The sequence below is a fragment of the Microtus pennsylvanicus genome, chromosome 10, assembly GCF_037038515.1.
Source record: "Microtus pennsylvanicus isolate mMicPen1 chromosome 10, mMicPen1.hap1, whole genome shotgun sequence".
In the NCBI taxonomy this organism is placed as follows: domain Eukaryota; kingdom Metazoa; phylum Chordata; class Mammalia; order Rodentia; family Cricetidae; genus Microtus; species Microtus pennsylvanicus.
Genome location: NC_134588.1, coordinates 100,650,083 through 100,664,048, shown reverse-complemented (window position 1 = coordinate 100,664,048; position 13,966 = coordinate 100,650,083). Strand labels below are relative to the sequence as shown.

Below are 13,966 nucleotides of genomic sequence, written 5' to 3'. Positions count from 1 at the left end.
CAAAAATGCAGCATTTGGATCTTCTTGCACTAATTTACTTTTCCTCCATAACTTATAAAGGCTCTTAGGAAAGTTTCAGAAAATGTGATTAGAGTCAGGAACGCAAGCCAAAGGAGGCTGTGACAAAGGAGGGAGTCTCCTGGAAAGAGACGGCTCGGGTGTATGCTTGCACTTGTGTGGGGCAATCCAAAGGCAGTGGGTGTCTGGAAGGATGTCAGCCGCAGTTAGCATGCTCATGATCTTCCCAGCCACAGATTCCCCGCCCTTGCTGCTGTGAATAGTGCAGGAACAGACACCGATGTGCAGGCCTTTGTGGTGGGAAGCAGCTCTTCAAGTGTGTGTGCCCACATGGATCTTGTGGCCGTTTGAGTTTTAGTGTTTTGAGAAACCTCCATACTGATTCCCAGGGCTGCACTAGTTCCCACTCCCCCACAGGGAACCGGACTCACTCCTTTCCCCGCGTCCTTGCAGCATTTGGTGGCGTCCATTTCCTTGAGAATGGCCATGCTGACTGAGGCAGAATGCAATCTCAAAGTCATCTTATTTTGCATTTCCCTAATGGCTAAGAAGATTGAACACTTAAAAAACAAAAAACAAACAAATTGATTGGCCTTTTGCATTTCCTCTTTGAACCTTCTGTTAGTTTCATTAGCCCATTTGTTGATGGGCAGTTTTACATTTTGGTGCCTGTCTGGCATAGAGCTGGCAGACTTCCTCCTGTTCTGCGGGCTGTATGTTCACTCTGCTGACTTCCTTTGCCGTGCAGACATTTCACTCCGGGGAGCCCATTTGCTGACTCTTGGGATGGCTTCCTATGCTGATAAATGTGGAGGGAGTTCTTCACGCCACCTTTTTTTTTCTTTATTTTTGTATGAGTGTTTTTTTCTTTTCCTGCATGTTTGTAAATACACTGTGTATATGCCTGGTACCCATGGAGACCAGAAGGGACTTGATCCCTAGAGTTATGAACATTTGGGAGCTGCCACGTGGGTGCTGGTAAGGAAAACCAGGTCCTCATACAAAGCAGCCAGTACTCTTAATCTCTGAGTAGCTCTCCAGCTGGTCCCTGATGTCTTTTTTTCCAACTGTGAGCCAGAGCCTCTCTTTATGCAGTCCTGCTGGCCCAGGAACTTGGTTTGTAAGGCTGGCCTTGAACTCGCTGAGACGTGCCTGCTTTTGCCTCTGGCGCGTGGAGATTTGAGACTTGCACCACCAACACCTAGGTTCCCCGCAACGGGGTTTGAAAAGCACTCCCTGTGTTCCCTCTAGCAGGTTGAATATTTCGGATTTTCAGATTTGAAATTAAGGTCTTTGATTCATTTAGCAGCTGATTTTTCTGCAAGTTCAGTTATGGATCCAATTTCATTCTTATGTAGGTACATATTCACTTTTTGCCGATGCTGTTTCTGAATGGTCTGTCTATTCTCCCCAAGTTTGTTAAATATTATGAGGCCATATCTATATGGGCTCATTTCTGGTTCTCTATTCTGTCCTGTCAGTCCTGATATCTGTTTTGTGTGTGTGTGTGTGTGTGTGTGTGTGTGTATGTGTGTGTGTGTGTGTGTGTGTGTGTGTATGTATGTGTGTGTGTGTGTGTGTGTGTGTGTATGTGTGTGTGTGTGTGTGTGTGTGTGTGTGTGTATGTATGTATGTGTGTGTGTGTGTGTGTGTGTGTGTGTGTGCCAATACTGTGCCATGTGTTGTCACTATGGCTCTTTCTAGTTTCTAAGCCTATGCCATACTCACACATATATGTACAGATATAGGAACAGTAAAAGTGAGGGTTGGGGAGTTTGTCGCGCGGCCCGACACCTAAGTCTGCTCTCTAGAACTGTGGTGGAGGGAGAGAGCTAATCCCTCAAAACTCTGACCTACAGACACACACTGCTGGTGTCTCTACGTCTGGCTCCCACCACTGACATGACTGTCACAGATGAAGAGAAGACCATTCCCTCATGTCTAAGAAGATCATTTCCCAAGACACAGACAGGACCAGCTGACTCACCCTGGTCAAGAGAAGCACCTACTGCCTTTTTGCCAGTCATGGCTTTAGCCTAGATCTGGTTTTAATTTTAAATTAATTAAACTTCATTTAAAACCTAAAATGCTAAAACTGCTAGGTCTTTGTCACAGAGTCAGTAGGATGTAGAACCACAGAATCGCATCCTTGGCTTCAGATGGAAATTCAAAGCAGGGCCTCTTACGAAACCTATCCCGAATGCAACACAAGCCAAAGTCATTTTAGCTCTTTCCAACACGCCTCGGTTCTCTTGAGAGAACACCTCCTCAGTGCAGAGGGCTCAGACGCAACTTGTCTACCGAGTGTTCCTGGTATTGCCAGAATCTGAGGGTGTGTGCTGGAGCCCTAGTGATTAGACCCTTCTATGAACTTCCATGCAAGGAGTCAGGTTGACACCCATGGAGCCCTGAGGCCAGAGAGGAACTGTCTCCATACGTATCTGTTTCGTCTTTTCTGCACGTTAGGACACAGCATTAGCCAACACTGTGGCTTCGTTCCCTTCCCCACGTCTGTGTGCGGTGCTGTGTCTCTGAAAGCAGTCGAGGATTCAGTCCAAAGCCAGGTCTCTGCTAAGAACTCTACTAAAAACTGAGAGGGTGGGAACTGTGGAAGGAAAGAAATCAATTGGAGGAGAGTTATGGGTCTCAAATTCTACTGCCATGGTGATGTGGGCGGGGAGTGTGCTGGGGGAGGGAGGGGGTACTGAAGCTTTTCTGATTCCTAGGGGTTGCAGTGAGACAGTGGATGGAAAATTCTCGTGCTGGGGCGTACTTTCCAAAGACTTTCCTCTTACTCTCTTTGAAAGTCACCTAGCTGGTTGTGATGGTGCACTCTAATAGGATTTGATGAAGGAGGCAGAGGCAGGAGTTCAAGGCCAGCCTGAGCTCCAAGCTCTTGTTTGTTCATCGGCAGCACAGTGGGCAAGGGTAAAAGCATCACGTCACACAACAACAAGAAACAGCACATACTGGCACTGTGTATGTGCTCACGTGTACAATACACATATAAACATGTGCACATTATCCAAGCAAGTGAGATATCATTGCCATCTTCCCTCGATACAGAGTTGAGGAGAGATGATGCCACGATGTACTTCTCATCCAACTCGCTTGGCAGGTAAACCGGTATGGACAAGTAAAGCCTGGTTCTCACCCATACCATGTGGGGCATTTGGGGTGACAGCGTACTGAGAACAGGCTGTGCCCAACTCTAAATTACTCAATATTATATATAAAAAATGTTTTTAGGTTGCGTCTTGCCCTAGGAGATCCCATTTTATGTGGTGTCATTTACTTCATTTTGAGGAAGAGGAAGACCGCAGCCCCAGGTAGACCCATAAACCGTACCATCCCTCTTGTGCCACCCATGAAGCGCAGAGTGACAAATTACCTCTTCTTGAGACCAAAATTGGAACCATGCAAAAATTTACAGGGATCAGTTAAGACTCCCAGGGCACATGGACATATTAAAACTCTATCAGGAAAGCCAGGTCCGAGAGCCTAACAGACGTGTCAGTCAAGGGGCAGCTTTCCCACCTGGACCCCACAAAGGGATGGACACTTAGCATTATGACGGCATGGCCCACACCAGTCTGTCATCTGTTACGGGATGTGTGCATCAGGAGCCAACCAGCAGAGGCCTTTCCAGCTGCCACCAGAGCTTTGACTCATCTCAGTGTCCACTGCTGACGAGGCTCATTTGACTAGATTGGAACCTGAAACCCATTGATTCCTGGTCTTGAACCATTGCCCAGCCTTTCACCATGCATTTGGACTCTTGAGCTCTGTGCTCAAACCCTGACTCCAGCAGCAGCTCCCTGGTACTGGTTTGGCTCTTTTGTTGTTGTTGCTTCTATTGTGTATTATTTATTATTATTATTTGCCTGTTTGTTTTCTAAAGAAAGAAGGTGTGGAGTTAGATGTGTAGGAGGTGGGGACCACCTGGGCAGAGATGTGGGAGGAGAAATTGTGCTTAGAATATATTGTAAGGAAAAAATATTTTCAATAAAAATAACTAAACTGAAAAACTCTTGGGACTGCTGCAGACACTGCCCCCTGATAATGAATGGCATAAGATGTGTTTGTCAGTCAGTCACCTAACATCCTTTTGCTCAATGACTCACCATTCTTTGATCACTCCTAGCAACAGCCAATCTTGGACCCAAAAGGAAACTCGTCTATCTTCTCGGCCCCCTCTCTTTCCACTCTAGAAGCACCTGGCTTTGGGGGGGGGGAGCAGACTATGATTCTTTTGCAGGTCCCTCCCCACACAAATAAAACTTTGCAGTGCCAAAAAGGAGCCTTGGAGAGATGGATGAACAGTTAGAAGTATATGCTGCCCTCATAGAGGAGCCACGTTCTGTCCCCAACACCCAGCTCAGGACCTCACAAACCAGATCCAGACTACTGACCTTCTTCTGGCCTCAGCAGACATCTGCACACACCAGCACACACATGCACACACCCACAGACACACACACATAATTTAAAATCTGGATTTTTTTTTGGAGGGAGTTGTTTTTTGCTTTAGAAATCTTTAACATTTCTCTATTCCTTTAGTATATTACAAAACTACGTGGTCTGAAAAGCCATACAGATTCCACATACCTGCCGAGAAACAGATTGGGCTATGTTTCTACCAGTAAGTAACTGGATCTTGTTCAAATGAACTAGTCATTCTAGCATGTGATTTACAAAGCATGAGAGATCTATACTCCTCTTTGGGAAGTTAAAAAGTCTAAAATTCTACCAAAGGCTATTCTGGAGTTTCAATAACTTTGCATCTCCTGTCTTTTAACAGTTGAAGGAAGTGCACTAAGTATCCCAAGTTACATGTGTGAGAAATTGTATTATAATAAAAAGCAATTGTTTCTTTTTTATAGACATCATTATATACCAGAAACACTCTCACCCTTGGTATGTATAGTTCATCTTTCTCTCTTATGAGATCACTACTATCTAAACTAGGATTGAGCATAGCATAGAAACAAGACGACTGAACTCTAGCGTTACAGACTGCGTAAGATCACACTCATACTATAGCTGCTCATAGACATCCATCCCAACTGTGAAATCATGTTCCACGGGTGCCAGCATTCCCTCTGTCGGTGTAGCGATGTCTGGTCTGGTGGTAAATGTCAATGCTGGAGTCGTGTACCTATGCGCTCATCTGATCCACTGGACTCTGCCTGGAAGAGTCTCAGCTCCATTTCTTCACAACTTCCTCATTTAAGTCTACCAAAGAGATGTAACTGTTACTACATACTGATGATCCAGAAGATGCAGGTCAAGGGGCTGAGGGTGCATCTCAGATGGCAGAGTGCCCACTTGCACACGCACAGTGCCCTGAGTTTGATCCTGGACACCACACAAACCAGGTTTAATGATATAGACCTAGAGGCCCAGTACTGGGGGGTTGGAGGCAGGAGGACTAGAAATTCAAGGTCATTCTTAGCTATATAGTGTCTTCAAGGTCAGCCTGTGCTACGTGAAACTCTGTCTCAGACAAAAAGGTAAAGGAGGAGGAAGATGAAGATTAAAAACAAACAAGACATTGCTCTTGCCCTGAAAAAAAAAATACTAATCAAGAAATACTTGCTGTACTATATGGCAACTTTTATTGTGTAAGAAAGTATATACTTTCTTTCTTTTGTTTTTTTTTTTTTTGGTTTGTTTGTTTGCTTGTTCTGTTTTTTTGAGACAGGGTTGCACTGTTTAGCTCTGGCTGTCCTGGAACTCACTTTGTAGACCAGACTGGCCTCGAATTCACAGAGATCTGTCTACCTCTACCTCCCAAGTGCTGGGATTAAAGGTATGTGCCACCATCGCCCAGCAAATATATACTTCGTACTATGGGAGCTAGCAGTGGGAAACAGAATCCAGGCGTGACTAGAAAGTGATGGGAAAAGAAAGAAAGAGTGGGGATGGTTTCCGAAGAACATGAACAGACAGGACAGGGTGCACTGTGATTGATTGCTGCCTATGTTTTCAAGAGGGCAACAGTGTTGACTGGGATTGATGAAGACAGCAATCGGTACCAAATGAGCTTTCTTCTTCACTTTCAGATATGCCCTGTGTGTTTCTTTCCCCCATAAGATGAACAGAAACAACCTAGTGTACGATGACCATAACATAAGAAATGCCTTTTTTTCTGAAATCGCCTTTGGGATCTCAGCCAATACCGTCCTTCTGCTCTTCCTCGTGGTCATGTTCTTTCGGGAGCGCAGGCGTAAGCCCACCAACTTGATAGCCAGTCTCTTGGCTCTAAGCCACGTAGTGATGCTGCTGACCATGGCCTTCATAGCTACAGACATTTTGGGGTCCCAGAGATTTTGGGATAACTTCACCTGTAAATCAGTCATTTCCTTGTACAGGCTGATGAGGAACGTCTCCATTTGTGCCACATGTCACCTGAGCATCCTCCAGGCCATCACCCTCAGCCCCAGAAGTTCCTCTTTGTCCAAGTTCAAACATAAATCCTTACTTCACAACTCAGGCTGCTTCCTTTCCCTGTGGACTTTCTATATGTCCATTAGTGGTTTCATGAATTTCATTGTTGCCACCCCCAATGAGACATCGCACGTTCTTATATTGGTCACTAAATCCTGTTCTCTCTCGCTTTTCAGTGACTTCAGATACTTACATTTTGTACTGGCTTTCTTCCGGGATGCCATTTTTGTAGGGCTCATGGTGCTTTCAAGTGTATACATGGTGACTCTTTTGTACAGGCATAAAAGGCAGTCCCAGTACCTTCACAGCACCAGCATGTCCCCAAAAGCATCTCCAGAGCACAGGGCCGTCTATACCATTCTGCTGCTACTGAGTTTCTTTGTGGTCATATACTGTTTAGACTGCATTGCCTCCTCCTCGAGAAATATGTGGAATAATGACCCAACTCACCGCTGTGTCCAGATGTTTGTGTCCAGTGGCTATGCCACACTCAGCCCTTTGGTGTTCATAAGCACTGAACAACGTATAAGTAACTTTTTGAAAACCATGCAAGAATTATTCTGTGGTGAATAATCTTGGTGAACAAGCTTCCTGAACATGAACATGAACATTGGCTTCAGGGTAATCAATCATGGCATACTATATATGATCTCTGGGTTAGATAAAAATATAGACATGGAAACATTTTCTCTGTTAAACCTATTTTTATGTGTGCATCAAAAATACACAGTCTACCATTAAAGATTATGCCATTCTGAAATAACACAAGTTGCTAATAATTTTAGTTGTGGTCAGAAGGAAGACTCAATCATTGCAGCATGGAGTAGCTTATATATTAGATGTGAGAATTTACAACACTTAACACATCACTAGTCATGGTGACCTGTATTTCACTAACTAGGTATATAAATATTATCATCAATCAGCATGCTATACACTTTGAGCTATAGATGTAACAAAAATCCTATAAAAATATACATGGCTTTTTATTTTATAAAAATATATCTGAAAATCCTAAATCCCCCATAAGACGACACCCCTTTTGTTTAACGGTGTCCTGCTAAATGCAGGTGCTGCTACCGTGACAGTGTTAGAAGGGAACACATCTATGACCTTAGCACTTGGGAAGTGGAGCCAGCTCTTCAAAGCCAGATTTAGCCACATAGTGAGTTCAAGGCCAACCTAGGCTACCTGAGACCCTGTAGAAGGAGGAAGAGGAGAGGGAGAAGAAATTATTAGTCAATGAAGGTTCTTCCTTTGTGATTCAAACTCAGATTTTACACATGAAGGAGGCCCCTATCGTATATCAGTGCCTTAGGCTTGCAATTCCCACAGTCCAAAAGTTCCAGATTTTCCAGGAGCATCTCGAGTCTGAAGTCATGCAAGTCATAAAGCGCCTTCAGAAATACAGTTCCATAAATCGCAGAAAGCAATCACTGAACAGATACAAAAGATTTTTCTCAGGGCTTAGGTGCACCTAAAAACAATTCCAACACTCCGGCGTTCACATAAGATACAATGACTTTACTAATTTCCCCACTACAGGGGGAAGCTACAGTAGTAAACAATCCCCCTGCCTTAGCTCCTCAAGTGCTGAGATTGCAGGCGCAAGACACATCAGACCTCCACTTGACATCTTTTGTTTAGTTTCTTCTATTTTTTTTTATTTATTTTCGCCTCCTCTACCCCCTTTTGCATTACTGGAAATCAAAGTTAGTGCCTTGTGCACACTAAGAGAGCATTCTGCCACGAGCTATACCTGAACCTGCTCTTGATATTTTTATTGCGTTCTCTTTTTTGTTTCTAGCTTCTTAACCTGAAAATACAGTTGTTGCTGCTGTTTTTCAAGTTTTAACTATTAAGTAAAACAGAATGACTACACCTATTAACTCAGAACCCTAAGTAACCAAAAGTTTCTAAAAGCTGAGAAAGCACCGAACCCCAGAAATGGCTGACTTTGTTAATGACACCACGCCCTCCAGTGTCTAAATGGCTCTACACCGCTTTCCCTGACCCACGTGGTTCCTTGGAAAACTGGGAGCCAGCAATTGTGGTGAAAATGTGGACGACTTCCAAAGCTCCACCCAGAGAGCTGTCATTTAGTCTAGAATTTCCTGAGAAAACATCAGAGGTAGTCTGCTTTGCCTTGCCTGTATCCTCTCTGGGACTGTTTGCAGGAACAGGCAGAGACAACGATACACTCTATCGACCTCTTGCGGCAACAGCTGTGTGCACTGTAGATTTTGATAAGAAGAATCTGACAAGGTCTTACTCTTTCGCTGTGGCTGACAATGACACCTTGCAGAGGCAGCAAGCCCAGCACAAGGTTATAACTTTCCTACCCCAAGTGCTGAAGGAATGTCCCAAACGCACACTGTCCCCAGGAGTAGAAGAGACCCACCAGTTCTATGCTTCGTTTTTACTAACATATATTAGTTGTATGTTAACGATGTTAAGTGGAGTGTTTCCATATGTCACATGAGCTGAATGGATCACATCCAACAACCCGTCTTCCCCATTCTCTCCTCATCCTTCCCCAGATACATTTCTGGTCGCTGGTAAGCACTATTTAGTTTTCAGCTGCATGTCTTTCTTTTATTTTTAATTTTAAAAATTTTAAATTTTTATCTATTGATTTTTCAAGACAGGGTCTCTCTATGTAGCCTTGGCTGTTCTAGAACTCACTGTGTAGACCAGGCTAGCCTTGATCTCAGAGATCCGTCTGCCTCTGCTTCCCGAGTGCTGGGATTAAAGGCGTGCACCATCACCAAGTCTTTCTTTTAAAAAGAAAAAAAAATCTCTCTAGTTAATAGCTAGGCAGTGGAGTAGCAGAGCAGGGATTTTGTGGCTCCGAAGATGGTCCAGAATGAGCCGTCTACACGTCTCCAGGACCATGACTGTAATATCCCAGCTGGGCTTCTTTTCATCTCATTGTCCTCAGTCAGAACATTGAGTTAGAAAACAAGAAAAATTATAGAGAATGGAGACAGGAGAAGGGAAAGAAACTCCTTCCCTGGCACCCTACTTTACTTTCTGTTGCTGTGATAAACACCACGACCAAAAGCAACTTGGGGAGGAGAGGGTTTATTTGGTTATTGGTGACAGTGCCTCATCTGGGGAAGCCAGTGCAGGAGCCTCAAGCAGGAACCATGGAGGACAGCAGCTACTGGCTTCTCTCTGGCTTGCTCATTAGCACAGGTGCCTACGGGTTAGTGTCCTGTGCTTTTGTTTACATTTATATTCTTTAACAGCCTAGGTCTACCTGCATAGGGACAGCACCACCTAGAGTGGGCTGGACCCTCCTCCATAAACAGCAACTAAGAAAAAGTCTCACAGCCACGGCCACAGGCCATGATCAGGGCAATTCTTCAGCTGTGCTTGGCTCTCTCTTTCCAGGTAACTCTGTGTCAAGTTGATAGCTGAAGCTAAGCACCCAGGAATCTGGCTGAACCCTCTCACCAGCCAAAAAAAAAATTATATATATTTTTTAAAGCAAGAATCCCACCACAATTAACAGCTAACTGTCTTTCCCTCTTCTGAACTATAAACATGCAATTTCTAGGAATCCCACCAGAAAGCCCATTGTACAGGGTGGTGGGGCATGTTCGAGAAGCCCCTTGAGCAACTTTATTTACGTCTAGATTTATTTACAAGATTATAATTCCACTGGGGAACCTCTGGAGTGGCGCTATCATTCCTCTTGTCAAGGGGGGGGGGGGGGGGAGTTTCCCCAGCCTTCCGAGACGCACCTTGAGAACCACAGGCAGCTATTGTGATTGATGCTAGGACAACTCATTGTTCCTCTCCCTTCAAGAGCCCACGCCCACACTTGGGTGTGTCTGTCTTTCTGAGCACCTCTCCTCCCTACCCCTCAGGCCCAAACCTCACAGGTCTTAAAAAAAATAAATAAATAAAATAAAGATGTCCAACTCTTTTTTTTGGCTCAAACTGGCTATGCCTGAAATTCTTTTTGGCATTAAAGCCACAAATCCCAGTTTGGCCTGAATGGAGTTTCTATGAGATTAAAAGGACTCCTTTAAGGCTATTCAGGGTGACAAGGTGAAGCTCTGTCTCTGTTCCCTCACTGCGGACAACAGGCTCAGAGGTGACATTAAGGACAATTCAGCAAGGAGAGCCTAGCCAGGGGCGGTGACCTTAGATTGGTTGCCTGTGGAGCCTGTACTTTGTGTCTGTTTACTGTTTGCATTCTTGGGCCAGAGCCGTGGAACAGCAGCACGGGACTGGAGTGGAAATGGGTTCCCAGCAATTTCCTCACTTCTATAACCCTACCGCCTCGCCTGGTGCATGGTGCAAAATAATTTGTACTTAAAGGAGAGTATATTGCACAGATAAGATTTGTGTGTTATAATAACGTCAAAACACAGGTTCCCCACCGCATCCAGCCCTCTCCTGAGGAGTCCTGGCGAACTGAAATGACAGGCTGTGTCACACCGGCAGGACAGGTAGCACCTATCCCATCATTTTCGTCATTCACACACGGCAACAGTGAGGCCCCCTAGGTAGCCCTTCCCCTATTTAGGATTCCTCCTCTGTCCAGGCTCTGAGACCCTGGCTACCTGCCTAGGATACACAAGACCCCGGGGTTCAATCCTCAACTTCACAAATTAAATACAACAGATGCCCAAACAGGTGGCCATTGTATCACACACTCCCTCTCTAGACCTCAAAGCTACAGAACCTTCTAGGGCATCTCAGAAGGAGGGGCCGGTGGATATGGCAATATTCTCCAGCATCCCTTCCAGGGTGAGTAGGTCCCCAGGCGCCTCAACAGCAGACTCACCGACGACCCCATCAAATAGAGTCTACGGCATCGGCGTCTCAGAGAAGTCTGCTCACACCCACGTCCAGTGCCTCCGTCCCATGGCCATAACTTAATATACGCGAGAACCGAGGCGACCCCATGGAAAAGACTCGTCTGAGTGACCAGCTTGGCCGTGGGAGCCACGGGGCCTGAAAGAGCGAGGGCTGCGGCCCCTCCCCCACTCCCTCCGCCTCTACCAGCCCCGCCCCCTCTGCCTCAGCTTCTCCCTGCATCGCTCCGCCCAGCCCAGCCTGAGGAGACTCAGAGTTAGTTCACTAGGCCCTTTAGGCTCCACCCAATTCTTCCCTCCCTCCACGGATTGGATTCTGTAGGCTCCTCCCAGTCCATGCCAGGCGCTCATTGGGCACTACTAGACTGGCTCCGCCTACCGCGCTCTCCGCTAGCTACCCACCCTCCTTGGCTGTGGCCTTCAGGGCACACCAGCAGGCTTGTGGCAGCCTCTCCCGCTAACTCCCTTCTCCTCCTCCTCTCCCTCCTCCTCACTGTGAACCCTCCTGGCATCGCCCCTTGCTTGGTGTGGTTGGGCATGGTGCCACCCATGTCCAGAAGGATCTGGCCCAGCTCGCTGCCTCTTCAACTGCCTTGCTTTCCGGTTCTGTGACCTCCAGAGGCCCGCGTGTTCCCGCTAGTGCACGCCCACCCAGCAGCTCTGGGAGCACTTCTGAAGTGACACCGGAGGGTCTCGCTGGGTTGTCTGTGGTTGGGACAGCCTGGGAGCATCCTCACATACGGGTCCCCACATCTCAGCAAGGCGAGCCAGAGGCGGTCCTTTCACCTGAGGTAAGTTCGCCCCTGCACAGTGCAACTGCTCACAGTGCAGTACAGGTGCACACAGGAGTACATACGATCCACATAGAGTCCCTTCTGCGTGCTAGGCCGTGTGGACAGACCTGGGGAGCAGGACAGCCACGCCCCTTCCCTGAGTAAGGAGTATCCATAGAGCCATGGCCCTCCACCTTCCTGATGCTGCGACCCTTGGATACAGTGACTCCCAACCATAAAATTATTTTTTTTGGGGGGGGGGGGTTTCGAGACAGGGTTTCTCCGTAGTTTTGGAGCCTGTCCTGGAACTTGCTCTTGTAGACCACGCTAGTCTCGAACTCACAGAGATCCGCCTGCCTCTGCCTCCCGAGTGCTGGGATTAAAGGCGTGCGCCACCACCGCCCGGCCCAACCAAAAAATTATTTTGCTGCTACTTCATAACTGTAATTTTGCTACTGTTATGAATCGTAATGTAAATAGCTGATACACAGGATATCTGATATGCGACCCCCCCATGAAAAGGCTATTCTACTCCAAATGGGTTGTGAGGCACAGGTTGAGAATCACTGCTCTAGGGTTAAAGGAGCAAGTGCTGGCACAAGGCCTCAACCTCTGCCTTTTGCTAGCCGTGGGCCTTTGGACACGTAGCTCTACCTCTCCAGCCCCAATCAAGCCCTGCAAAAAAAAAAAATGTATATTAATTTTTTGGGAAAAGTGACTGTCCTGTTTCCTTTTTGAGATAAGGTATCATGTATTCTAGGCCACCCTAAAACTCCACACGTGGCGGAGGTTGGCCCTGATCTTCCGGTCCTCCTGCATCATGTTGGGGTTACAGCCGTGTAACACCACATCCAGTCTGTGCGGTGCACGTACCAAACTCAAGGCCGTGTGCACACTACGCAAGTGCTTTACCAACTGAGCTACATCCCTGGCCCTTGAATGCAAATGTAAAGAATTTAAGACGGGCAGTGGAGGCGCACATCTTTAATCCCAGCACTCGGGAGGCAGAGGCAGGCGGATCTCTGTGAGGTCGAGGCCAGCCTGGTCTACAGAGCAAGTTCCCAGACAGGCTCCATAGCTACACAGAAAAACCTGTCTCGAAAAACAAAACAAAAAACTTAAGCTATACTTGAAAATGCTGCGAAACCAAAGAGGTATCACTGCCACATCTAAAGAGAAAAGAAAGAAGGGAGGAAAAGAAACTAAATCTAGGGTCCGCATCCCCAAATTAGTGTTAAGTGAAATTAGTGAAATTAAGTGAAATTAGTGAAAAGGAGAAACAGGAAGAAGGGGACGAAGGGCAGAGGAAAGGGAAGAAGCAGAGGAAGGAGGAAGAGGGAAAATGGCTTTGGGGGAATATATATATATATATATTAAAAGTAAAATATTTGGGACTTAACAAAAGACAAAGGAACAAGTGAAATAGAAGCAGTTGCTAAGTTTCCGAGTTTGCTGTGTTAGCCAAATGTGTACTTGTTGCAAGATCTCCCCAAGACTGTGAAGAACATTAAGAGATTTGGAATAGGGCTGGAGAGATGGCTCAGAGGTTAAGGGCATTGCCTGCTCTTCCAAAGGTCCTGAGTTCAACTCCCAGCAACCACATGGTGGCTCACAACCATCTGTAATAAGGTCTGGCGCCCTCTTCTGGCCTGTGGGCATACACACAGATGGAATATTGTATACATAATAAATAAATATTAAAAAAGAAAATACCCTAAAAAAAGAGAGAGATTTGGGATAGACTTTTTCTTCTTAAATTGCATGTTCTGTCTTAGCATTTAATTATGTTATAAAGGATGATAAAATTCAGTTGCTGGTGCTTTCTCCTTCATTCCACCCAGCAGCCTACTGTTGGCTGCAGTCTTGATGCCTACCTTGGACGTTTCGTCCTGG

The 13,966-nt window shown here is 46.1% G+C and overlaps 1 protein-coding gene across 1 annotated transcript; it reads left to right on the top strand.

Annotated features, from left to right (window-relative positions):
* Nucleotides 1–6,114: 6,114 nt before the first annotated feature.
* Nucleotides 6,115–12,992, top strand: LOC142858178 (vomeronasal type-1 receptor 90-like). The gene is made up of 3 exons (XM_075987371.1): nucleotides 6,115–6,997; nucleotides 8,646–8,794; nucleotides 12,834–12,992. Exons 1-3 carry the CDS (start codon nucleotides 6,115–6,117, stop codon nucleotides 12,990–12,992), a joined length of 1,191 nt encoding a protein of 396 aa, XP_075843486.1.
* Nucleotides 12,993–13,966: the final 974 nt, after the last annotated feature.

Bases quoted from the DNA above. Each gene is read 5' to 3' on its own strand.
- LOC142858178 (XM_075987371.1), top strand. From the start codon at position 6,115: ATGAACAGAAACAACCTAGTGTACGATGACCATAACATAAGAAATGCC. The intron at 6,998-8,645 runs GTAACTTTTTGA...GACTGTTTGCAG, and splicing joins AAGCACTGAACAACGTATAA to GAACAGGCAGAGACAACGAT. The intron at 8,795-12,833 runs GTTATAACTTTC...CATGTATTCTAG, and splicing joins GGCAGCAAGCCCAGCACAAG to GCCACCCTAAAACTCCACAC.